The sequence below is a fragment of the Rhea pennata genome, chromosome 10 (genome assembly GCF_028389875.1).
Source record: "Rhea pennata isolate bPtePen1 chromosome 10, bPtePen1.pri, whole genome shotgun sequence".
NCBI classification, from domain to species: domain Eukaryota; kingdom Metazoa; phylum Chordata; class Aves; order Rheiformes; family Rheidae; genus Rhea; species Rhea pennata.
In genome coordinates this window covers 22,672,870-22,699,168 of record NC_084672.1, presented here as the reverse complement: position 1 = coordinate 22,699,168, position 26,299 = coordinate 22,672,870, and the positions used below count along the sequence as shown (strand labels likewise).

Genomic DNA, 26,299 nt, shown 5'->3' with positions numbered 1-26,299 from the left:
CACCAAACAATATGTTACTTCAAACAGCAAATGCTTCCAAGTACCACTACTATTTTGTGGGCACTGACACCACACATAGTACTGTGCATAAACTGATTTTGTTAACTAAAATTCACTGAAAAACACGTCAAAAGACTGTTCACGGAAATGGAACTGGCATGCAGGAGGAATTACAGCAATGTCCTTCCAACTTCAGGAAGCTACTTTCACCCCAAATATATTCCCGTTAAATAATCTTTTGGGGTCCAGAAACCTTCTCCAGGCACTTTTTTTCATATATGTACGTGTTTTCATGAGTTGGAAAGTTCTTCTTGTTTTGCAGCAATCCTATGCCTGAATATTTTTTGAGAGCGTAAGGTATTCAAGTCTGGAATACCTTAGCAAGTGAAAAATACTCAGGACAAGACATGAACATCCACTCCCTCATTTTGGCTCCATATTGAGGTCAGCTTGCTGGCTACGGTCACAGTTTGAAGTACGTTAGACTGCAAACCTCTGTTCTTTCTACTTAAGGCACAACAGACATTTCTAAATCTCTTCTACTGTAAGAGACCACAGTCCGAAGATCTAACTGGAACACCAGCTAATGCCGTTTACAAAACGCAGGGAAACTTGATATCTCAATTACTACCAAACTGGGGAAACAACACTGAAACACATTCCACTTTACACAGGAAGAAAACCTTGACATTTGTATTTAATTGCTAACTTTGCTAAGGATATAATGCTGATTTCTATATTTTTCTGAGGAACTCAAAAGTGCTGATAACTGATGCAGTGTTTTACCTGAATACTACTCGGAAGACTCACAAGTTGCAGACATGGGTAAATGGCTGCTACTTTTACATCGGCACATCCTCAGACTGCATTCAGAAGTTCCCAACATAACTCATTCTCTGTTAAGCGCAAGCCCTGTTTTCAGTTTATAAGCTCTTCCTTAAAGTCTACTTGCATCTTAAAGCCCCAAAAAACAAAATAACAAAAGCAACATAATCAAGCTAGCTCTGATCAGTCTGAAGCACGTGTTACCTCGTCTGCGGCGTGGTCAACAGCATCTCCATCAACAGTAAGTTCATACAGCTGGTCCGTGCCTTAGAAACCCACACTGCTTCGTATCTCAAAGAAAACGTTAAAAGACATCAGCCAAGAACTACCCACAGCAGTCTTCAGAGTAGCTCGCATACTCTGTAAACACCACTGCTGAAGACAGCGGACAAATCGTAAGCAACAGGAGCAGACTGTGTCTTTCATTAGGATTATATTCAGCTATGGGATGTTTCAGTTGCGAGCTTACACAGGCGACACTGTGCAACTTCACTCGGCAGTTCACGCAGACCAACAACTTACGTAAGGCCAGTTCAGCAAACACGAACGACGGAGCCTTTCCCACATTCCCAACGCTGGCAAGTCACTCCTCGCCGAGGGCGCCCGGCTGCACTGCTGGCAGAACACAAACCAGGTTTAATATCAAAACACGCAAATCGCAAAGGGGTTTGTGTTCATCACGTTGCTGAATGCTACATGGATGAGCTACAGTCATCACCCCCGGTGGGCTACGAATCGAAGGGCTCAGCACTGCTGCAAGAGGCAAGTGACTTAGGGCAGTTTTCATTCTGCGATCAAGGATTCAAAAAGCCCATCTGCAAACTGCAATCAACTTTACCAAGCACTGGCGCTCCCCTTTAGTAAAGCCTTGAGCTATCAGTATTCTAGCCTGAAGGCAGAAAGTCCTCTTATATCTGCAGATTCTTAGAGAACAAACCCAAACTGGTCCTGAGCATCAGACACAATCTAATCACCTCCACGAAGCGAGACTGTTCCTTGTTTTCCTGATGCTGGTGTACTGCAGGATGTTATGCCAAACATTTTTAAAATTAGATAACTGTGTCGCAAATGATGCTTTTACACACGTCCAAATTCCTCCTTGTCAGGAGACTGGCTTGATCCCATCAAGAAGCATTTAACGAGTGATTTCCTTCCACTGAGGATCTCCATAGACTAGTTTCTCAAAACCGTTTCCACTCTCCAAGATTAAACCTGCCTCATCCTTGGAAAAGGTTGGCATTATTCTCCAGTTATTTCCATTTATGCTTCCCTCTGACAGAAGTTAGGGACAAGACTGACACAAAGGAAAAACAAGCTAGCGCTTTAGTTTTACCTCCTTTTTCAGGTCACTACTGAAATTTTCTTCTTTGTAGCTAGAAAGCATACAAGAATTTCTCCAGAACAAAGAGACATGGCTCCTGCATGTTGCTAAAAAAAAAGATGTGAACAACTGGGAACCCACTCCACTGAAGCAAGCAGGGATAAATTCATCTCTAAATACAGAAAGCCAGAGTTCCACAGAAAAGCAGAGTTGCCAACAACTCAGCTGCTACTGTTTCTTACGGAAGACAGCAATTCAAGTGTGTCCGGTGCTTAAATGCAATACAGCAACTAAAGCCTGCATGAAAATCTCACAAATATTAAAAGCAAACAGATTTGCATCCTAAAATATTGAAAACACTAGAAACGGTTGGTGAGGACAACAAAAAAAAATATCTTGTGCTCAGATTAGTTATTTAAAATCCTCAGACTATTCCATTAGAGAGCTAAAGGTTTAAATTCGGCTTTGACCTTTCCTTATCCAACAAATGGGTGGTGGAGAGGGGACTGATTACATTTTCCTTTAGCACAAAGGAAGTGCATACTGAATGGCAAACCGCGTTCTTCCCTTTCAGGCATTCTGCAGAGCTACGAGCTGCTCTCAGTCTCATCTGTGATGAGGAAGCAGGACATTTGTATGCACAGACCTTTTTAAAGAAATGCCCTTTGCAGAAACGGTGGATTATGTAACAGGTCATGCAATCCGAGGCAGGCTCAAGAACAAGTCATTCAGCAAAAATACGTGCACAAAAAAAATGTTATTAGAAGAAGGTGCAACACATTTTAAAACACAAATCAGAGTTCAGCTTTTAACATAGCAGGACCTGCCTAGCAACAACATGCAAAACGCTGCCTGCACCCCAGGGGTGCAGGTTAGAGGAGGGATGCTTTATTTATATCAAAAGTTTGTGCTCTCCACAGTTGGAGAGAATCACTGCCTATTAACTGCAGAGTAACATCTCTCTAACAGGTCAGGTCTTCATCCTCCTGGTCAAACAAGGTGCAGCATACACACGAGCAGCAGCAGACAGCTCAAGACATGGAGAACGCCAGACAGCGCGCTGGTTACAGAACAAGGAAGGTAGGAAGGAAATTAAGAAGTAGCAAGGGTGCCACACTTCATTTTATTTGCCAGATTTACGCTACTTTGCAAATTTAGAGATGCCTGTTTTACGTTGCATTCTTCAATATTTTTCCCCAAATCATTTCTAAAGCGCTGTTTAGCTTCACGCTGTTCTGACGTGCCTGTTACTCTGATAACACACCTTCGACCACAGGAAGCCACTGCTAAATCAGACGTCCACAGTGAACTGTCCCTCGACACTTAATGCTCCATATGCAGGACATTCCAGTAGAAGTAGCTGTGTCCTTCACACTATTTTGTGCCAGTATCCGTAGCTGCATCCAAGCTGCGTCCTAAGTCAGATCCTTCCTTGGATTGGTGGCTTGACCTCGTAAGGCCCGACTCTGGTTTGATACCTTGCACTCAAATAAACTTCCAAGGGCAGATAGTGAGCAAATATCATTATTTATGAGATAAAATTCAAGTTCAGTATTAGGCAAGATTAATACAATGCCTAACAGTGATTGCCCAAATTGGACACTTTAACTGTTCAGATCCGGGGACTTTGTCCCCACGCCTCTCATATTATGTGCAGAAGGGCAACAGCAGCGATAACTTCACTCAAGGTTAGAGTAGTCCAGTCTAGAGCTGCTGGGTTCTCCATCTAAAAGGGTAACCTTACAGTATTTAAGGCAGACTAGAATTCTCACTTGAGATTTCTGCTTTGATTACTCAAAGACCACCCCTGGCTCCTGTTTACGACACAGGCTGCAATTCAGAGATATGCACACTCAAACTCTTCAAATGGGTAGAATAAAACAGAGAAGGTAGGAACAAGTTTCTGTCAGTATTTTCTTTGTTCAGTATAAGGATGACTACTTACCAAATAGCAACATCACTTTGTCAATACTACTTACAGAAGAAAAATAAATATATTTGCTAGAATGCTTCTGAAGGAATGACAGAAGCCTGCCCACAGCTCAGCAAAAGCAGTAGTTAAAACACTCACACATTCAGAAATTCTTCCAAGTTTTTGAATTCGGCAGCAATGTTATTACATCACTGATATAACGCTTCATGTGCATAGCAGGATGGAAGCAAAAACTAGAAGCTTGAGAGGCAAGGTTTAAGATCACTTCGTAATCAAATTCATGGAATATGAAAGCAGAAGAAAAAATACCACACAGATGTCACCTGCAAGGTCTCAGATGCCTGCACTATTAGAATTCAAGTCTGGTCTACTCAAGATAGCTGTGGTTGGGTCCCCCGGTCCAAGCGTCTCCGTGAGGGCACCCAGAAGCAAGAGCTACCATTGCAACTACTTGTGTTGCTTCATCAGTAAAACAAGCTAGAGAACATATTCAACAGATTTTACCTCTTCCCCATTCTGGACCCAAGAAAAGCTCACTAGAATTGCCTGCTATGCTTAAATTGCATTAGTGAACAGGATGAGCACCTATAGAGTCAGTATGTACATTGAACCATCATGCCACTGCTTGAAGATTTACTTAAAAGAATGTTAGATTAACCACATTTTAGAGATTCTGTAGTGTTTGAGAAGAATATGAATGGTAATCTAAATAATTTGGCTGAATGCTCATTTCAGTCTTTTGGAAACGTCTCTCTGAACTGAACTAAAATTGAAAAGTAAGTATTCATCTATTTTAGATCATAGCACTGCAAAACACTGTTAAAAGATTCGTTGTACTAACACACTAAATGGTCTTTCCCATGCTCTTAAATCAAAGATCACATTCAAATTGTTCAGTATTTTACAATAGCTTTAAAGAGCATTTTTCAAACACCTTATCAGAGGTCAGATCAAAATATCAGAAGAACTTATGCTGTACCTGGCCTTTAAGAGCGATGGTCTGGGGAAGAACACAGGAGAAGCTCAAATATTTAGTGATACTCCCCCAGTGTACTCTTACTCTTTCAGCCTTCAAAAGGTTGCTACTCAGGGATTTCCTAAACCAGAGGCAATGTTTTTAATAACCATCTTAGAGCAACTTGACATTTCCACAAAAAAATGAAAAAACTTTATTTAGTAATTTTCCATCTCATTTCGGTTCGCAAAAAACAACTACAGGAGGATATTCAGAAAACCCTTTAGGAAATATAAATCCACCTTTTTTTTTTTTTCCACACCGGAGCCACAAAATAGGACGGAAGCCATGTACGACATGCCATGCTGGTTTGTACCGTGCTGCTGACTGAGCAGCCAATGCTGGGTTAACACTCAATAGGTGCTGTAAAAAGAAAAGGATAATCATCTCTGCAGTAGTTTCCAGCCTAGAAGAGGCACAAGTAAAGGGATAACGAACAAGCAAAAGAAAGAACGAGAATGTTTGCCAGTGGCCTACATTCATTTTTTGCCAGCAGCCCACACCCTCTTGTATCCACCGAAGGTAAGACTGGAAAAGATGAAGAAACAAGGAAAAGCACATGAAGAACACCGCAAGCAGTGCTGTGTTCATCCATCTCCTTCCACAGTTCCTGCCACGGTTGTTATTTATAGCTGCTTCACAGCTATTTCTCCCTGCTCCGTCCTTTCTGCTCTTCTCCGAACCAGCTCCGTTCCTAGAGACCTAAAACGATTTTCATCTTACTATATAAGGCTCTTGTCAAGACTAGGGTCCTTAAATTGGCTCCAGCAGCTCTAGAAATAGGAGCTTTGAGACTCTTAGACCCCAAATGTGGAGCTTTGCATAAGCCTTTTACTTTTAAATGAGACCATAAATCCCTACAGACCACCACAGAACTCACAGCAAATTGCTTAAAAACTTGTCAAATAAAAAATTTAATTTTAACAAATCAAATTTGAAAGTGAATCAATACTGTAACACCTTAGTCTGATGTTACGCTCAGCACCCTTAAAACCGAGGGGAGCTGTGAGCTACCCCGTTACTTGAAGAAGTTGCTTCAGAAGGCGAACAGCCAGGAAGAGATTGTCGGCCGTTTCACACTCCATCGTCCCTTTTGTCACTGCTACCTTCGTTTATTAACACCTAAAATCCTGTGCTTTGGCTTCACAGCAATCAGCAAAATCTATACTTGGAGAACCTGAAGTATGGAGAGCTAATTGTGACTGTGAGGAGAAAGTCACTGGACACTCTAAAAGACTACAAGAAACTAAAATATATTTATACGCCTAAGAGTTGCAGTGTAACTAAGCGAAATACAAGTAATACAATGACCCCACTCCTACGAGAGGGAAAGGAAAATACTTATACTACTGTCATGTTGACAACAAGCAGAAAAGCTCTCCCAGGACCGAACGGTTACAGTCAGGCACTCAAGTGCCATCTTCTCAACCCTTCTGCTTAAAGGAACAATCAGCACGAAGAGGGCAAAGCGCAGACACTTCCGAAAGCGCAAAGGTTGGAACCGATAGCACTTACATCGAGGGGAGAAGGAAACAAAAGGAAAATCCAAAGGTGACGGCAATCTAAAGCATCATAAAAATCATAAAACCCAAACACAGCGGAAGACGACAATTTTGTGAAACAGCACGAGAAGCTTTTAGGCAATTCTGCAAACACTGGTGCCGGACCAAAGACGGACGGTCATGCCCAGGCCCACGCCAGGGCTGACGCCTGCGAGCGCGCAGGGCAGGTACCCAGGAGGAAACAGCATCACTTGAACCTCACGAAGCCCAAAGGGAGCGGCAATCCAATCTTCCCCCCGCTGCCAGCAAAGTTGTGAAGAGATTTCCCCTCTTAGTACTGATAATTAACGGCAGTCAGAGAGCAACTGTTAAGAAGTTCTCCAAGGAAGACTGAAATGCCTATTTGTTCAGCCAGCTGGCAAAGACTGTCCTCTCCTCCACCCTCTGGAAACATCTATACCAATTTTTCCAGTATACCTGAAACATGCTCAGATTTTACTGTTAGGTTAATTACAAACACTTGTTTCTAATGTGATTGTTCATATTATACAACTTAGCAGCCAGTAATAGCTCTGCCACTTGTTAGGTTTTTTTACAGTGCGAAAACACAGGAAAAAAACCTGTCAGGCTGAGCAAGCCCAGCTTCCCAAGATACATAAACATGGAAGAGGAGCCCATCCAGAGGAGACTGCCAAAGACAGAGCGCAGGCTGCTGCTTAGTCACTGAAGATGCATGTTCAGCTACTTCAAGATTTGGAAATCGCTTCCCCAAGGCACCTGCTGGTGCGAAGCGGTTAACCTGAACGGCAGCTAACTGCCAAACTCCCTGCTTAGGTAGCCTTGCAGCCATAACAGGAAAAAAAAAATAGTTTGCTGCAGAGCCCTTTATACCATGTGCAAACACCGAACACGACACACACCTTAAGGCGAGGAGCCATGGCAAGCTAAGTGTTACCACTGAGCTTAGCGGTTCAGAAGCTGCATTTGCTTCCCCTTCTGATGACAGTTACCCATCAAGTTTGTAGTTTTTCCTCACCTCCTCAACCAAAACTCTATTAACTAGCCTTTAGTGCATTAAGGGTAACACGCAGAAGAACCGCATCCAGGTCTCGTAATGCCTCCCACAGTCTCACCGCCAAGGTCGAGGCCCCTCTTCCTTTCCAGGAGGAGCGAGCCTAACCGGTAAAACTCTTCCTAAAGCCACCTTCACTGCTCTTTCAGGTTCTGGGCTGCAATAGTATTTTCAGGTTTTACTGCAGTGAGGTTTCACCTAAAATTTTGCAAACTTTGTTTGCAAAAATATAGTTATTATATACTGTGTTTGGCACTATACAGAGACACATGCAAGTTTCTTCAGGTTAAAAATCCTGAGTTTAATGAGGCTAAAAGAAACAAGCTGAACTCCAATTTGGAACTGCATTTAAACCAGTTTGATATCACTTCATTCGCGAGTAGGAGCTTAACCACCTCAACCATAGTCTAAATCAATTAAAATGTTTAAATGTTTTTATGTTTACAGTTTGAACCTGTTAAGGCAGATTAATTATCACACAGCTTTTCTAACATAAACTAGGTCAAAAAAGTTTAGAAGCTATCAGTCAGCCCACTACCTTTTGGTGTAGGTTTTATTTTTTTTATTTATTTTTTTTTTTAATCACTCAGGTGCATGGGGTGGGTTGTTTTTAACTCCTGCTGCTTGCCTTCACTGAACTATTTCAATCGGCCTTTGCTCTGCTATGCCGTCCTTTGGGAGCCTGCTGCACTGACAAAAATCATTGTCTAGCTCTTTTTCTAGACATTTAAATTCAACTTTCTTCCCTCAGATCCAAATGCAGTCTTTTGTCAGTCTTACCAACCTCTCAGAATTAGATCTTTTTTTCTCCCCTTGTGCCACTACCCGAAGTTAGGCACTCGTGATCTTTTCAAGGTCTTCCCTTTTCTAGTCCAGAATATTCCCCTTCCTGTTATTTTCTCGTGCCTTCAACACGCTGCTTAGCGAACGCGCGCAGTTCGGGTTTCCCGACACGCGCACACGCTCCAGGGAGAGCCGCTGCGATCCCCGCACACGCTCGCACCCAGCAGCCGTTCCCGTACTGCAGGTACGGGCAACCAGCTCAGCAGTACTTTGGCTTAACAGATTCATTAGTGTGATATTTTAAAATATTTAATGTAAAACAAGCTCACACAAATTAAAGGATTCCCAAACCTGCTTTTAATTCCTTCAAGACAGAACAGGACATCATGACCTTATTTAGCTATATAGACATGCCTCATGATGCAAATTTGTTCAGTTAGTTACCTACTGGTAGTCTGTTTTGGATGCTATTACTTGGAAATTTTGTTCTTTTATAAAGTCACACCTCACTTGTTGTGTCTGTGCATCGCTTCCGATCTGTTATCAACACCTAACAGTTTATAAAATCATTACGTCCCCAAGCCTTCTTCTGGGGACTCAATCATTAGGTCAACACCTAACTCCCAACTCGCATCTTACTCTCAAAATACTTTAATTCTGAACTACAGCAGAGCTCTGTAGCTTCTGACGCTATATGATGAAGAGCCCTTCACAGCTTCAAAAGCTGCTGTCTTTTTTCCTTGAATGAGTTTGCGTCAGCACACAAGTTGTGACTTCAGCCACACAGATGACCCAGAAAAGCTTCAAGCTTATCAACACGGAATGACTTTTTAGAAGTCTACTGAAGTTATCTTACAGGGGGAGGGGGAGACACTTTCAAGTTTTGACACAAATACAGACATTCAATCCAAGCTGAAATTATACTTAGATGTATTTAGACTGGATCTTTTAAGACAACAACAAAGACAATTCAGTAAAGACCATAAGAGAAGAATTTAACTCCTAGAATAAAGTTCTATTTAACATATCAAATAAGATTTTTGAAGGAATATAAGTATGTTTCAGATAAGATCCCGTTACTTAAAATGTGATAATTATTTTTAATATAGAGTTTTCATAATTGAGTTACGTTTTAATAGTCGTTCTAACTCCCCCTCAACTCTACGCGAGCCTGGTTCATATCTGTGCATCAACCTTCCTTCTCTCCTCCCCTCCCAAAAGCAAAAGTCACCATAATCTTTCGTGAAATACAAATACACAGTTCCTTTCAGGAGTTTTACCGAATACTAAACGGCAATCCTCAAGCACCAAACGGACTGAGCTCACCCACTGCGGACAGAATCAGGTTCTACACCTGCACAGCTAGCGTGCTGCTTGGAGACAGCAGCAGCCCCCGAACCACAACCGGGTTCCTGCGAACCAGCCTGAACAACCCTGACACGCTTGGAAGGTGAACGGGAGAGCCCGGCAGGAGCTCCCACCATCACCTACGCCATTCGCAGAAGTATTACAGCGATAAAGACCGAGCTCTAAGAGCACAGTAGAGACTGCTTCAGAAAGTTAGATGCTGTCAAGTTGCTAGGTTTAATCGAAGTCATCCTGCAGTGCTTCTGGAGGATGAGCGTAGAGAAAAGCACAGACAGTGCCTATGTTTAAAATGGAAAGATTAAATTGTAGATCAGTCAATCCAGTACCACCCTCTGGAAATACAACAGCAGCCTACTCGTAAGCACTCGCAGGGGCTGCGGAGGGAGGAACCAGAGCTTTATCACCCTGTCAGAGGTCTGATGCAACTTGACCATGACAGCATGCTCTCCTACTTAAAAAGTGAATTAAAAACAAAAAAAAACACTAAGGTCACTCCAGAAAAAGAACAGACCTGTATTTTCTAGTTTTAGCAAGGCTTTTACTACTGCCCCATACTGGAGTCTCATGACCAAAAATAAAACCTCTTTATCTCTCTCTCAAAAAAAAAAAAAAAAAAAAAAAAAAAAAAAAACACACACACACACGCTATATGAAGCTACATTATAGTAAGTAAACAAGTAGATGGAAAATAGTCTAATATAAGACCAATGATGTGCTAGAAGCAAGCTGAAGTAGCAATGGGTGCTCAAGAAGATGGAATTTTGACAACCAGGAGAAAACATCAGACCTAGATAAGATGCCTTTTTAGTAAGAACACATACGAACTATTGGTTTAGGCAGCAATAGAACATGAAGTAGCAGCTCTGCACAGTGAGATCCAACCACCATAAGGGATCCCACTGGATGCGAGTCAACAACGTTATACTGTACAGAAGCATTTGTATGATGATGCAAACAGGAATGCCATATGCAAGACACATTAAGTGATCCTTCCACTCTGTTGAACTTTGGTCTGGCCCCAACTGGAACCGTGTCCAGTTTTACATATCACACTCCAAAAAACGTGACTGGAGAAAATCCACAGGAAAGCAATTGGAACAGTCAGGAAGATGCATGAAGAACATCTTATGAAGAACATCCATGATAATTAACCTGGAGGAGTGCTGAAAGTAGCTGCTGATGACATACAAATACACTGCTCCTCATACCCACACAGTTTAGAACAAGGAATAAAAGCCTAAAACAAAAGCAAAGCAGGTTTAGGTTAGATTTACAGAAGATATTTCCAGCTAATAGATAAGCAGAAACAGATTATCTACCTTTAATCTTAACAGATCTGTGAACGGGAGCTGGAGCACCTCCATGGCTAGAAGTTAAGAACAGTAGGAACCCAGCTGCTCCGGCTTTACAACAGAAGGCTGAACCATCGGCTAGCACTCTCTCTTACAACACTGCCTTTCACAATTGCCTCTTCTAAAGTAGTACTTACAGGGAGAGAAGCAGCTCATTGTGAAGGAGAAAATGTGCCTCATTCACGGGTGTAACAGCAAGTAGTCTTCATAAAGTGTCATACAGTAAGGGTAGGTAAAGCTCTGAGCAAATGTCACCATTTAAAAGTAATTCCACTTGAGTTCCTGTTTTTTGCTAGAATGAAAATACTGTTTGAGATGTTAGTACTAAGGCTTATTCCCTCCTAACTTGTTAGCAGAGATTTGTTAGAATTTAGTGTAATTTTCAAGTGTATACACGTTAGTCATATTGCTTGTATTTAAGTTTCCTATGGGGGAGTTAGAGGAGGAAGAAGAAGAGAAATGGTGGGAAAGAGAATAGAACTTTGAACATTTTCCTCCATGCTCAGCCCACACTCAGTCTCCATAAATGCTACATGAAGCTGTTTCTAAGTTTTATCCAGGGACCATTAAAATCATTTGTCAGAATACAATCAGTGCAAAATGGATGAGCAGTCAGAAAAAGCATTGCAAGCTTAAAAAGAAGGTTTTCTGCTTGCCATCCCCCCCCCCCTTTTTTTTTAAGAGGAGACAACTACTCCTCAATTTTATGGTCACTTCTGTCCTGGTTTCTGCCATCAGAAAAACCACAGATCCTTCTTATTCATCCAATCAAGAGTATGAAAAGAGCAGCTGTAAAAGAGCACCTAACTTTATTTTATTTATTCGTCCTTACGTCTGGCTTTGAATATCCTATGCAGCTTTATTAAATCAGCATTCACAATTTTAAAACAAGTGATGTTTAAGAACTCACTCCTCTACACACAATGGGATCAAGTTTGTTCTTAAATTTACTTTGCCAGACCAGAGCTCTGAAAAGGGAAGCAATAACTTAAAAAATTAAGAGCAAATCAGCTCACATGTTGGTACACTGGAGAAACACTGGGGATTTAACAGGGGCAGTCCAAGCATCTATTTTAGATAACAGGAAAAATATAGCCATGCTCCTTTAAATCCAAACACTCTAAGGTGAAAGCATTAGCACATGAAGTCTTTAAACAAGCAGCTGGAGAAGCAAATACAGTTAAAAAAAACAGTAACCAGAAAAGACATGTCACTTTAACAACAAATACCCAGGTCAAGCACCATTCCGTCCGGATAGCATCTGGTTGAAGTGCTAAAGTAATTTTCCAACAAAAATCAGTTGGAAACTACAAGTTTACACGGATCTTCTTTACAGACTGACTTTTCCCAGCTGTTCCTCCTCACGCTTCCTCATCTTTCTTCTATCCCTCCTTTCTGTCACCTCGCCTAAGCTATGCTCTGTGCACAAGCACGCATCAGAAACAGTCTTGCAGAACCTGACAAGTTTCTCAGAAGCCTCCTCAGGAAAAGTTTAAGTTTCTGACATGTAAATTTTTCCGTGATCTTTCGTTGTTTATGCAAGAGCTCTAAAAAGAATCTATACAAACGCCAGAAAACCAACTCACAGTTTTATTAGGCGTAAATCTGTAGGCCTTTCACTACAGTGATGGCTGTGCATCACTGCACAATAACAGATACTGTGATTCTTGGGTATGGGCTCTGGGATCCTTCGAAGAGTGTACCTGTCAATATTCACGTAGGGACTTTTAATCAAGCTGTCACTGATGTATTTAGAGATACCTATTCAAAGAGCAGTATTTTTCCAAAGACTTACAAGAAGTATACACAGCTCAGTAAACGGGCTGCACACGTTTCTCATGCAAAAGCAAAAAGGAGTTGTTCTGTTTCGGTAAGCATCTCATTAGCCGTTACCCGCTGAAAGAAAACAGCTCCTCTGTGGCAGGGCCTACAATCTTTAATTTCTTTTCACATTCAAATTGGAGTTCAATTAGCAGCAATAAACCTTCTTCAGAAAAATCTCCACCTTTCACTTCACTTTACACAATTCAAATGCTCCACGCCATCAAGTTTTCAAGATGTCACCTATGCGCATTTCCTTCTACCTCAACACAGAAGCTCAGTCTCCCTTAGCAAATAACTGCTAGGATGACCCTAGCTAAGCAAACAAAAATTAACGAGTTTTCAGAATATATCTGGAGTGTCCAGTATTACCTTACGCTAACACTTGGTACTGCTTGGCTAGCTTCATGTCAGCAATGGGAGTCATGATTAACACACAAAGCCTAAAGCCCTCCATCTACCCCAACAAATTTATTCCATTTTTGACCTTCAGATATGTAACTACTATCAAACAACAAGTGTTTACACTGCCTATCAACCACTACTCAGAATTTTTATACCAACTGCCAGCATTTGACACCTTGTTCGCTAACTCTACACAGGAACAGCTTCAGGCACGTGACCCATTTAGCTCACATTTCTGAAGACCTCTCACCTCTGTTCACCCAAATTAAACGGGAAGCCTAACATAGGCAGATTAACTCTGCCAAGACGGTGCTCAAATAGCAGAGCTGTCACAGGACTCGCACTGCATCTCTGCAGCAGAGAACCAGACTTTATCCTCAACACCATCCAGCTAGCACGTTCATGGGAGCTCGCAGGACTCTGATGCTTATTTCCCACTGAACTCCAGTGGAATTTGCCCAGACTCAGTCAGGCTCCTCAGAAAGTCCCTAGTCTTGCAGGAAGCCCACAATTTTCATTCAGGTAGTGTGGGTACCAAAGCTCCATCTATTTGGTTAACAGAATCAGACATGGGGCTCAGTTCTGATTCAGACTGCAAAAATCTGCATATACTGAGGCAATAATTCATATCGTGGCTCTTCAGGGTGTTATTACTATAGTCTACGTATTTATTACAATTGTCAAACACACTGAAAACCTCTTGGGTGTTCTAGAGCATGCAGTCAATGAAGCTGACCTCACGCTGCACGGTAAAATTCTCACCTCAACAGAAGGCAACTGCTAGGTCTACATAGTATCTGCAGAGCAGAAAGGAGGGAGGGGGAAAGAAGGAGAAATGATGAAAACTTGTGCTCCTCGATTACAGCAGTAAGGTGTAGTTCCTGTTTAGACAGGTTTTCCCAACGCACAGACATCCAGGTCTCCTGCGAAGTCAACACCCCTGAGCTCTGCAGCGCTGCTACGCTGAAGCGTTCCTCCAGCACGCCGCCGCATCAGGAAGGGCTCCTCAGCGAGACGGCGCGTCCGCGCCCGCGGAGCGAGCGGAGCCGACCGCCGGGCACCCAGGGCCGCCCGGGCACCCAGGGCCGCCCGGGCAGACACGCGGTTTCCTCCGCGCTGCGGGATCCGCCGTCGCGCGTGGGGACGGCGCTCTTTCCGGCCAGCCTCTTGGCCCTGCTTCGTTCTGCCACTAATTGCCATGCACTTGGCTGCGAACTCCTCGGGGAGGAGGCGCGCTCGGCTCCATTCGGAGCAGGCTACCCTATAAGAAACAGGGCAGGGTTTTTTTCTTCCCCTTCCGTGGTCCTATCAGAGGATCTCTTCAGTTGCTAAGAAACTACAATTTTATTGCATTATAAATCATTTAAAGCAGCTCAGCAGATGCAGATTTAGTAGGCGGGAGGAGATGTTCCATTTTGGCAGGAGCGCTCCGCACACCGCTCCAACATTAAACACCCCCCCAGCTCCCTGGGTGGGGGGGACAGGACACCCCAACCTCCGCGAGCGGCCGCGATGCACGCCCGCAACACCCCCCCCCCCGGGGGCGCGCCGGAGCCTCCTCAGGGCCGGCTGCGCGCGGGGGCGGCCGGCGCGGGGCAGCGGGCGGCCCCGGCGGCCCCTCCGCCCGCGCCGCCGCGCCCAGCGCCGCCGCTTGACCCTCCGCCCCCGCCGTAGCCGCCCCCCTAGCGACCAGCCGCCCCCCTAGCAACGCCCCCCCCCCCCCCGCAGCGCCGCCGCCGCCCGCCCTCACCGCTCTGCGCCGCGGCCGGTCCCGGGAGGAGGCTGGCTGTGACCAGCAGGAGGGAGAGCGCCACGGGGAGCGGCCCGGAGCCCGGCATCCTCCGGCGGCGGCGGCGGGCCGGTGCCGCGGGGGCGAGGCAGGCAGGCACCGGCGGCGGGCGGCGAGGCGGCTCCGGCTCCGTCCTTCTGCCTCCGACCTCCTACCGCAGCGCCGTAGCTCTCGCGACGCCGCCGCCGGCTCTCGCGAGACTTGGTGCAGAGCCGCGGGGGGGGGGGGGGAGGGGGGGCGACGCGCGGCGCCGGGGCGGCCGCCGCACGTGACGGGGCGGGGCGGGGGGCGGGGCGGGGGGCGGGGCCAGAGCCGGCCCCGCCCCCGGGGCGCCGCGGGGGGCGGGCGCGGTTCGCGCCTCAGCCTCGGCCGCCATGAAGCGGCGGCGCCGCCGCTCGGCGCCGCCTCCCTCGGCCGCCGCCTCCCTCGGCCGCCGCCTCCCTCCGCCGGTTTTCCGCCTGGCGAAGGTGTCATGTTTTCCGCGTATAAAGGAGCCCCGCGCTCGGGAACGCCCCGGTGCGCCTCCGTGAGCCGCTCGGCTTGCCGGCGGGCTCCTCCGTGGCGCTGCCGTTTTGTGTTCTTGCCACGGTGTGGAAACATCCGTTATTTTTTTCCCGCTCGTTTGTGGTGCTGGGGAACGTTCCTGACAGCAGCACTTGAAGACCGGGAGGAACGGGCAGGAAGGGCCGGGAAGCAAGGCTCCGCGGGCGCGTGTCCTGCCCTCCGCGCGCTGCGTTGCCTGCCGGACGTTGGCACCGGTGGGTTTTGCTGTCGCTCCCGTTCCTGCAGACGCCGGCCCGCTGTTGGGCCTTACCGGCGCTCGCGCGTTCCCCGAGCTTGGCGGGAGCTAGCGAGGCACTTGCCTCTGAGCCTGGTTCCTATCCGCACAGTAATACTCGTTTCGTAACCATGGCAGCTCGCCGTGAGTCATCCTGCCGGAGGCCTGCGCCCAACTTAGCAGGCTTTTTTTTCCCTCTAACACTGCTCTTTTTTGCTAGATCTTCTCCACGCGGTTGCATAACCCGTCTGCTGGGTTCCTTGCTCCCCTGGCTCTGTCCTGGGGGCAATCCCCGGACGCGCTGCCCCGCTCTCTGCTGGGTTCGGCCCGGTGCGCCGTGCCCAGCCGGAGCGCGGGGCCCCGGCGCCAACGTTGCCCACGAAGGCTTTGCTGGGAGGTGGTCAGGGCTTTGCTAGATGGTCAGGGCTTTGCTGGGAGGTGGTCAGGGCTTTGCTGGGAGGTGGTCAGGGCTTTGCTAGATGGTCAGGGCTTTGCTGGGAGGTGGTCAGGGCTTTGCTGGGAGGTGGTTACCCACAGCGGCTGGTGAAGAAGTGCAGACTCAGCTCGCCCGTGGGCTGTAGCTGATACGGAGCTGCTGCGAACGCACAGCAGGAGAAACCAAAGCGGAGGATTGCCACAGCCCACCGCAGAGGAGGGCCAAGGATGGACCCAGCTGAAGCCTGCTGCTGTCTTCCAGAACCTTTTGAGGGCCTAAGCAGGGTTAATACCAGGTCTGTAGCAGGCATGGGCAAAGATCTCTTCTGCTGTACACTGGCGCCCTGCCATGGCTGGTGTGGAATAAAAACCTGCTCTTTCACCAGGGAAGAGTGTTTCTTCTTAAAACAGGTCGTACTTGTAGTGAAGTTGCTGCATAGAAGAACAGGATTTGCCGATCCTGGATCCACTGTGATGTTTATTCAGCATAATGGCTTGCTAGTGAGAGAGCAGTTTTTATTACAAATTGCAGCAGGCCGAATCTTTAAAATGCAGGCCTTACAGGCAATGCTTTTGCTGGGTGGTTTCAGATCCCAGCGCTGGTGATTCCTGACCTTGTGAGTGTACAGGGAAGTCGGACATATCAAAACCTCCGAATAGTGTAACTCAAAATCCCTTTATTTCCTCCTCCTCAATCAAAGCCCATCTTTTCACCGTCTAGGATGTCTTCATTTGATCATTCTCTGATTATCCATTGATGTCTTCAGCAAAAGCAGGAAGATGGAATATTTAATACTTAAAAACAAGCAAAGAAGAAGAAAATTCAGGCAGCAGATTCAGTTATTTCTGCACTGTGGAGCAGCAGAGGCATCACCCCTTTGCCTGTGTTATCTCTGAGCCTGCCTTGTTGCAACATCATCTGGTTAACAGATACCTGTTATTTCCACGCACTTATTGATATCCTTTGGCACTTGAAGAAAACTTTGCCTCTAGAGATCTCACTTGCAGCCACCTTCTTTTCAATCCATTACAGAAAATAATAGATTCAGGGGCTGTTGCTTGCCTTGCGGAGTGCAGACCCGCTTGTCTCCCACCCGCAGGGGAACGGGACTCCTTACGGCACTCTGGGGAAGAGCAGCTCGAGGTTGTTCAAGACTTCTTATGGGATGTTTAGGGGAAGGATCAAACCTGGGAAGGGAGGCTTCGAGGTGGCTTCAGGAGGAAAGAGCACGGGAAAGCAAAGGGAAAAGGGAAGAAGAAGGACCGGTCGCGTGCAAGCAAGGGGCTGGCCAGTGCACTTGGCTGGCCGTACCCTGCAGCCGATCACCGCAGTCTTATTAAATTTTTTTCATTAAACTCCATTTCTAACCACTTCCCTGGGTGAGGGGCTCTCTATTCCACGCGTGCGTGCGCACACAGGTCTACGTGCGAGCACCGGGAATCAGACGACGAATCGTGGGACCCCGTGTGCCGGGGGTGCCGGCAACCGGGGAGACCCGAGTGCGCGCACGTTGCGTGCGTGGGCACGTCAGCCTGCGACAGCTAGCAGATATCAAGGCAGATTAGTCCGCAAGAGGCTGGGGAGCCGGGAATCGAGGAAGCCGCAAGTCCAGGCTGGATGCTGGAGAGTCCAGAGGGTCTGAGAGTTGGCTCCTGGAGGGGCTGGGAGTGCAGACCAGCTACTGGGGAGAACGTGAACTCTGCGGATTAACCAAGAGACCCATCTGTGCGCGTGGGCAGCTGGAGACGCTGGAGGATGCAGGGCCACCTACCAGGTGGACTGAGCATCTAAAACCAACTGCTGGAGGGATCCGCGTTGTATCTATTTTCCACTAACAGGTTTTCATCCCGACCAGCCAGAGAGAAGACCACGAGTGCTGTGTTCAGTGTCAGTGTGTGATATGCGCAGTACGCGCACGTGCCTGCTGGGAACAGGCTCGGCATCGCTGCCGGCTGGACCCGGGGACGCGGAGCTGCCGCAGCCTCCCCTCTGTCAGGCCACCAGGATTTGGCAGCTCCAGCACTGCCGCGTCAAAAATCACAGCTAGAAAGCTAATAGCTGCTGACTGAGGGGAGAATCAGAGCATGGAGGAAATGCCAACAGGAAAATAAAACAAGGTGAAGGGACCGGTTTTGTGCAAAATTCATGGAGAATGGAGGAGGAGCAGGAAAGGGGGAGACAGAAGAAAAAAAATCCTGAAGGAGAAATGCAGGGGCAGGGGGGAAAAAGGTGGAACTGAGAAAGAAGTGCTGCAAGGAATGTGAGAAAACCCTCAAAACTCATAAAGGCGGAGAAACAGTGCTTCTGAGAGAGGAAGGACCCTAGGAAAATAGTAAGATGGGTATAGATGTGCTTTTCTGTTTTGGTGACAGTTGCTTCACATGTCTCAACTCCGCTGGGTAACAGCAGTTTGGTTATTTCTAGCAACCCCCCTCCCAATCCTCCTACGTGTTCAAATGTTCCTGTCAGAACTGGTCAAAATGTTGTAACTGATTTTTTTTTTCCTGAGGAGAAATGTCTTTTCAAGCAAAACAAACATTGTGACAGAAAGTATAGTTTTGGTCAAAATGATGTGCAGTGTAAACACAAGAGTCCAGTCGAGAAATGTTGGCATATTTTGATTGCTTTTTGTTAGAAAGCTCTGAACTTTCTCTTACCTCGACTTACTTTTCTACAGGAAAGGGGGAAAAAAAGTGCTTTTGTCCTTACTCTGAATGAAAAAAGAAATTGTTTTTCTTAATTGCAGATTTTTCATCCAGCTCATTCTCCTGGTAATGCTTTCCTTCCCCCACCCAGTCTTTTTTTAAAGCCTGTCCGACAGCTTGGTTTCCTGGTGCAAGTCCGCAGGAGCTGCTCCCCGACCCGGTCATCCCAGGGAAGCGGGCACTGCTCGTGCCGGAAGCGGCTCCAGCTGCTGCGCTCTCCCGTGCCCTGGGTCCCGGTCCCCCCACGGGGGAAAGGCCAGGAGGGGAAACCCAAATACCCGGAGCGATTTGTGCAAAGGTGAATTTGCGGGTGCAAAACTAGACGGCAGGTGGCACCCATGGATTAGCGCGGCGCCGGCTCCGCAGCGGGCGCGAGAGGCAGCCCGTCGTGCTCCGCGTTGCCCGGACATAGCCGAGCGCCGGGACAGCTCGAGGGTGCCAGGAAGCTGCTCTGCGTTGCACCCCGGGGCAGCTCCGTGTCCTGCCTGCAGTGCCCTGGGGCACCACGTCCCTCATTCCCTGGAGCCATCCTTGGTGCTTTCAGCCTGGAGAGCAGGTCTGGCTTTAGAGCAGTGGCACAAGCAGCTGCCTGCTGAGGTCTCTCTGCAAAGCTGGGGCGTTGCTCCAGGGCACAGCGAGGGCTAGCTGTTCCCTAAGGGATGGGAGCTGAGGGGGACAACGCAGCCCACAGGGCAGGGGCCTCCCCAGCCGGGCTCCAGCTCCACAGTACCTGAGCAAGGCAAAGCCAGGGCAATCTGGAGTCCAGATCATCAGTCAGGTCCATAGCAATAAACAGGTCTGAGGTGAAGCTGGTCTGGGAGTTGGACCAACAGGACCCCAAGCTGGGCACCAACAACCCTGCAGCAGGGCTGAGGAAGAGAAGGAGGGCTCTGGGCTGAGCTTAAATGAGCTCCCAGTCATGGGTGGGGTGGGGGGTCCCAGGTGGGGCAGCTTAAGGTCATTAACACCTGCAGAGGCGCTGAGCCTACAAGTGGAGGTTGCTCAGGAGGTGAAGGGAGCCACATGGTCCCTCATCTCCTCATCTGGGCTGTACTCCTTACCAAGGGCCTCCTAAGAAGGAGAGGATGGAGCAACTCACTGACTTCCACCCCCACCAGGTGCCCTTCAAGGTGTAGTGGCTTGCAGTGAGTGTCACCTGTGGGCATGCACCTCCGCAGCGCCCGCACCGGGGCACCCATGCAGGTGGCATGCTCATGGCTTTGCGTTGCCTGCAGCCCTAGCACCGCCCCGGCCGCCAGCCGGGCGGAAACGCCGATACGTTTGACTAAATGCCTGTAATTAAAACGAAATGAAGGCAATAAGGCCTGGATCGTTTGGAGGCCAGCGGAGGGCACAACGGCGGGGCCAGGAGGTCGTAGCAGAGCTTGCAGACCCCGGGGCCCGTGGTGGCCCCGCTCTCCTGCGGCGATGGGTGACCGTACGTGTCCTCTGTGCAAAGATGCCTATTTTCAGCATCCCCTGCAGGTCAGCCTTTACCAGCTAAACCAAGACTGAAGGCGTTAGCCGCCTTGCGGCGCGGTAAGCGATACGGTTAGCTAAGCCTGCCCTCAGCTCAACCTATTTTCTTAATCCAGCGTGCTGCAGAAGGGCAGATTAGATGTGTGGGTTTTCTAGCCTTAAAATCCCCGGCTGTGTTTGCTTCCTTGGGCCGGGGCCAGGCTTTCCGAGCTGGGGCTGCCGGGGCGTGGGGGATGTCTCTCCCAGTCTCAGGTGCAAACTGTGTAAGAAACTGTTTTAGGAGCAATTCAGCAGTAATTAGAGCTGCTCCAGATCCTTCAGGGTGCAACAGGGCAGCGTCTCACCAACAGCGTGGGGTTGAAGGAGAAGGGGGGAGGAAGTGCCTGAGCCAGAGGATCTGCAGAGGAGGGGGCATGTTGTTTTAACGAGGGATGCAACAGCTTAATGAGAGCAATTAGAGGAAACCTGAGGGTCCCTTCTCCCTCGAGAACATGGCACCAAAAGCAGACAGTGACCCTGGGGAAGGTCCAGCCCCGAGCATCTCTGCTGGAGCGCACCAACAGCCCCCCCTGCCCGTTGCTCCAGGGCTGCATTTAAGCTCAGGCTTGGCCCCTAGTCCTGGTCCTGCCTTGCTGCTGAGCTGGGCTTTGGCCAGGGAGCTGGCTTCCGGGCTGGGCCCGTACTGGTCCGTGCTGAGCCAAACGGGAGGAAGAAAGCAGCTCGGAGGTTTCCCACGGGGGAGTTTTGGGATGTGAGGTGGTGCAGGAGGAAAAGATCTGAGCTTCAGAGCCTTTTGCACCTTGGACAAAAGCAGCTGAGGAAGCTGTGGCAGAGAGGGCTGGGAAAAGCTTTGGATGCAAGCACCAAAAAAAAAAGCAATTTCTGCAGACTTTTTTTTTTTCAATAGGGGAAAATGAACAACAGGGGGTAGCAGTGAGTGACATGGGCTCAGCTGCGTATCTTCAGTATCTTGCCTACAAAAGCTCTGCGGAGCATTGATGGGGGGATTTAATTGATGGCAACTGTTACGGCTGGTGCCAAAGAATCGGAGGCGCCTCCGACTGAGCAGGGAGGACCTTTATAGCCGCTAACGGATGAGCAGTGTGCAGGACGGCTGTGAGTCTTTGGGAGTTTCTGGGTTAGACTGCAGTAAAACTGCAGCAAAAAAAAAGCAATTTTGCTTTAATCAACTCTATAACAAAGCATTAACATAGTGGCGAGCAGAAGGCGTCAAAAAGATAGGAAATTGTCAGCGTTGCTGGAGCTGAAAGATAAGATTGTGCTCCCCAGAGCTAGGCTGAAAGAGGATAAATTATCCAGAGGGACAACTCGGAGAGAAAATGATGTACAATTAAAGTTGTTTGAATTACCCGTTTAGGGAAGCATGGGGAGGGGGAACAGGCAGTTCCAGTGGAAAGTCTGAAACCTCCCTCCGGCGCGTGCTTAGAAAGCAGAACTAGTTTTGAGGAGAGAAAGAAAAAAAAAGGAAAAAAGCAAATTTGGACTTAGCACTGAGGGGAAACCCGTCCGTGAGCGTGACAAACCCCACAGAGACGCCGTCCCCCAGGGCTGGCTCCGAGGACCAGGCTGGCAAGGGGCTCCTGGGCCACGCGGGGTGACGTCTCCTCTTGCAGGTCTACAGTTCCCGGATGGGAAGACCTGGAGCGGCTTGGCTCTCCCAGCTAAACCTGCGACTTGAACGGGTTGTGCCGTGGCGGAGGCTGGAGAGCGAATGCGTCGGGGAGGCAACCTGCCCCGAGCTCGCCGGGAGCAAGTCTGGCTTGGGGGAAAGCCTCCAAAGCGCGGGAAGAAGTCCGGCAATCTCATCCCTGGACATCCTCGCCAGAAGTCGTGGCCGCTTCGCGTCTGGGGCTGGGCAGTGGGATGGGTGCTGGGGCAAGGTGCTGCTCCGGCAAGCCTGGGTGCTCCAGGGGGACCGGGCAGCCACGAGCAGCAGCCCCTCTATGGGGAGCATCACACCACCCTTCAGCCAGTCCCCTCCCCAGGAACGGCAGACGCCGCCTCCGGGGTGCAGCCCACGCTGGCAAGGGGCAGAGTTGCACCCTGCGGCGCCGGGCCCTGGGGAAATCGGTGGTTTGGAAACCACGCAGCCCCCAGGACTTGTATGGGTGGGCTCTGGAGAAAGCGAGACAGATGGGAGGGCGCGGGGGCGAAGGGGTCCTGCAGCTTTCTGCTGATGCCTGCCCTGCTTTGGGGCTGGGCTGAGCACGGCGCAGACAAGCCACCGGCAAAAGGATTAAAGAAAATCTAGAAGAGTGTTTGCACAAGCTCAAACAACTGCCCCGAGGCTACTTGTCACCGTGCCGGGGTTTAGCAAGGGCACCTTGCTCCGCTCAGGCAGGCAGCTGGGAGAAAGGCAGCGGATCCCAGGCAGCAAGATCTGCTGGAAAGCTCATGGTTCCCCTGGCCATCCCACTGGCCATCCCACTAGCCACCTGTCGAGAGGCCTCGGCTCCAAACAGATGGCTACAGGTAGGACGGCGATGTGGGCAGTGGTGCAAGCGCAGCAACTTGTGCATGACACATTTGACATGTTGCCATGGGGCAGCTGCAATTTATAAGCCTCAAGCATCAGTCACAGATGAGCTTAGTGGAGTGTGTTCTTCTTCTTCTTCTTCTTTTTTTTTTTTTTTTTTGCGGTTGCCATATTCCCTTGCTGGCAGCCTCATCGGAGGAAGAGGAGGATGAGCAGGAAGATGATGCTGAGATGTAGCTGCTGCTTTGGGAAGGGCCTTTTTTTGGATCAGTTCTGTTCTCTGCAGCACAAGGTGGGCTCCAAAAATAAGCTTTGCCTGCTGCAGGGAGGATGCGGTGGCGGGCCGGGTATGGTTAGCAGCAAGAGCGCAACGTTGGAGGAACGAGGGCACTTTGCAGAAGAAACGGAGGAGCTCCTGTCTCTGCTGAGACCTGCATGGCCAACGCCATCTGGGAACACTCAGTGCCCCCTGCTCCTGGGTGCTGGCTCACCCTGGGGACAACCACCCTGGCGTGACCGTGGCCATCGCTCACCCCATGCTCTAGGTCTTGCGGGTCCATCGATCCACATCGGTGTGGGTGAGTCTGGAGATGACTGTGCTCCCTGAAACCAGCTGCCCCGTGAGCAGCACCGTGAGGGTTGTGTGGCTCCCCCTCGCTTCGGTCATTTAATTCTCCCTTATCCCACCTTGGATTAACTCCATCTCCCCCAAGAACCCCGGAGAAGCTATAGCATGATTATGGCTAGCATGGAGCAGGTGCCCTACGCAGCGGGACGGCGGCGTCACCGCCTTTTCCCGGGACGTGGCAATCGCGCCCTGGCGCTGCCGGGATCTTTAGTCCCCCCCGACCCCGAATTCCCGCGCGGGCGTGCGCAAAGCTGGCTGCGCGGTTTGGGGCCCGTCTCGGGTGCCCGGGGGGCGAACGGCATCGGGGCCTCGGGAAGAGCGCTCTGCTGCGCTGCCTAAATGGGGTTTGCTCGTTGCTGCAGTGTGTTTTTTAGCTAATTGAAGAAAACCCGTTAAGGGAAGGCTCAAGGGACAGGCCGCCGCCGGACGGGCGGGAGATGCCGCAGCGACCCGCAGCCGCGGCGGCGCGGGGAAGGCCGCGGCTCGCGGGCGCTGGGCGGCAGGAAGCCTGGGAGGGACGTGGAGATGAAGGGGGAGGAAAGAAGGGAAGAAGAGCCATTTTCTGCCGGGAGGGGAGGGAAGTCCCGAGAAAGGGCCTGGCGTGCAGCTCAGCCCCACCGCTCGTCCTCGCCGTGCGCCTCGAAGGCAGCGCGGCAGATTCGAAGGGGGGTTTTCACCCCGCTGTGCCCGCTCTGCCAGCAAAAGCTTTTCCAAGGCTGCAGAAAAGCCTCTGCAAGCAAGAGAGCTGCCTCTGGGGGAGCAGGAGGAGGGTGAAGTGAGCCTTCCTCCTCCTCCTCCTCCTGGGTGTGCAGAGGATTTAACCCCGTGCTTGCTCTCCCTAGCTACCTCTCGCAGACCCCTTCAGGGCCATTTCATGATAGTTTGGGCCAACTTAGGTTGCAAGGTGCCGCGGTCCAGCCTCCCTGGAGCCTGGCCGCGCGCTCCTGGCCCTTCCTGGCCCGGCTGCTCCCGCGCCGGGAGGCTGCTTGGGGGCGGCTGGCGTTCGGGCGCTGCGGTTTCGCCAGCAGCCCCGTGGTTTTGCGCATCTGGAGCCCATTGCCGGGCTCCCGGCCCGCGAGCGGCCGCTGTTGGCTGCCGAAACGCGGAGCTCTCTCCAAAGCAGCCTCCTTCCCACCGTGCCACGTGCACGGACCGCGAAAGTCCGGCCGGGAGCGACTCGCGCTTCCCGGCGCGGGCCCTGCGACGCTCCTCGGCATCTTCCCCGCTTCCTCCGCGCCGTGGGCCGTGCTCTTGGAAAGGCGCTTGGAGGAGCGAGCGCGGAGAGCGCATCTCGCGGGCTCGAAACGCCTCTGCGCCCCCCCCGGGGTCGCTGCTTTCACCTCTTCCCTGCGCAGGAAACCCGTGATTTATGGCAGGGGTCGGCAGGCCCGACGCTGCGTGCCGAAGACGGACGTGCTGCGAGCTTCAGGTCTGCAGCAGAGGAGCCAGGGCTGCTATTTTATTGTTATTATTTTTCCATCTTATGCCCAAGGATCCCGCAGAGGCTCGTGGTTTATCTGCTCTCCCGGAGCAGTGGGGCAGCCCCCCTGCTCTCAGCCATGCCCTTTCCGGCACGGTGGGGTACGGATTGGCAGGATCCAGATCTGCTGGGCTGCCTCCGTCCATCCTCACCAGCTATCCCACATCTCCTTGACCAAATTCGGGCTGGCTGTGAAATCAGACTTGCAAATTGCAGCTTTTCATTGCCCTTTTCTTTTTTTTTTTTTTTGTTAGCTTCATTATTATGCACATACCTTAGGTACTTCAGAGTTTGAGAAAGAAAAATGAGTCAAAAATAATCATTTGGGCACAGAACATGTACTATTTTAAGTTCCTTGCTGGAAGCCCTTTCGTTGCTAATTAGGAACAGGCTTGCAAGAGCCCTAATTTAAATTTTTAGTTGAGTTTTGATGTTAAAAATCTGCCTTCACTTCCAAGTACCTTTTTTTTTTTTGCTTTTTACTTCTTTCCCCCCCCCCCCCCCCCCCGCACTCTGAGCACGCCGCGGGTGCTCAGACGCTCACCGTGCCCTCCGAGGCCGACGGGAGCGGGGCCGCGCTCGGAGCCGAGCTGCCGAAAGCGCGATGCTCGGGCCCGGCCCGGCCGGCTCCCGCGGGCTCCGGGCGCCCAGCGCTCCCGGTGGGCCGGGAGAGGAAACCCCCGGCTTGGCGGGGTGCCTCGGCGCTCCCGCTTCGGCCGCCGCCTTTCGAAGCCCGGTTGTTTCCTCCTCCAGCCTCCTGGCTGCCGTCGCCCACGGCTGCCGCTTCCTTCGCGGCCCACCGGGGAAAAAGGAAAAAAAAAAAAAAAGACAAATCACAGGGTTTCAAATATAGCCCGTTTCAGGTTATTTTTATTTGCTTTTTCTTTCGCAGCGCTGCCGGCCGACGCGTCCCGCTGCCCCCTGTAATCAGGAGGGCGAGGAGCCCCCCCGCCCCCCGCGGGACGCCGGCCCCGCTCCGCCCGGGCGAGGCGCCGAGGCTGCGCGGGGGCGGCCGCGGCCATCGGCCCCGGCAGGAAGCGGCCGCAGCCAATCAGGGCCGGGGCCGCCGCCCCGGGGCCGAGCCGAGCCGGGCCGGGCCGGGCCGGGCCG

General features: G+C 50.1%; 1 protein-coding gene across 1 annotated transcript in view; it reads right to left on the bottom strand.

The window, feature by feature from the left end:
- NPTN (neuroplastin) overlaps positions 1–15,363 on the bottom strand; it is a 58,206-nt gene extending 42,843 nt beyond the window's left edge. Inside the window, exon 1 of the mRNA XM_062583799.1 lies at positions 15,148–15,363. Within this exon, the coding sequence (XP_062439783.1) occupies positions 15,148–15,235 (88 nt within the window). The 5' untranslated portion in view covers positions 15,236–15,363. The remainder of the gene's footprint in view (positions 1–15,147) is intronic.
- Between the last annotated feature and the right edge of the window lie 10,936 nt (positions 15,364–26,299).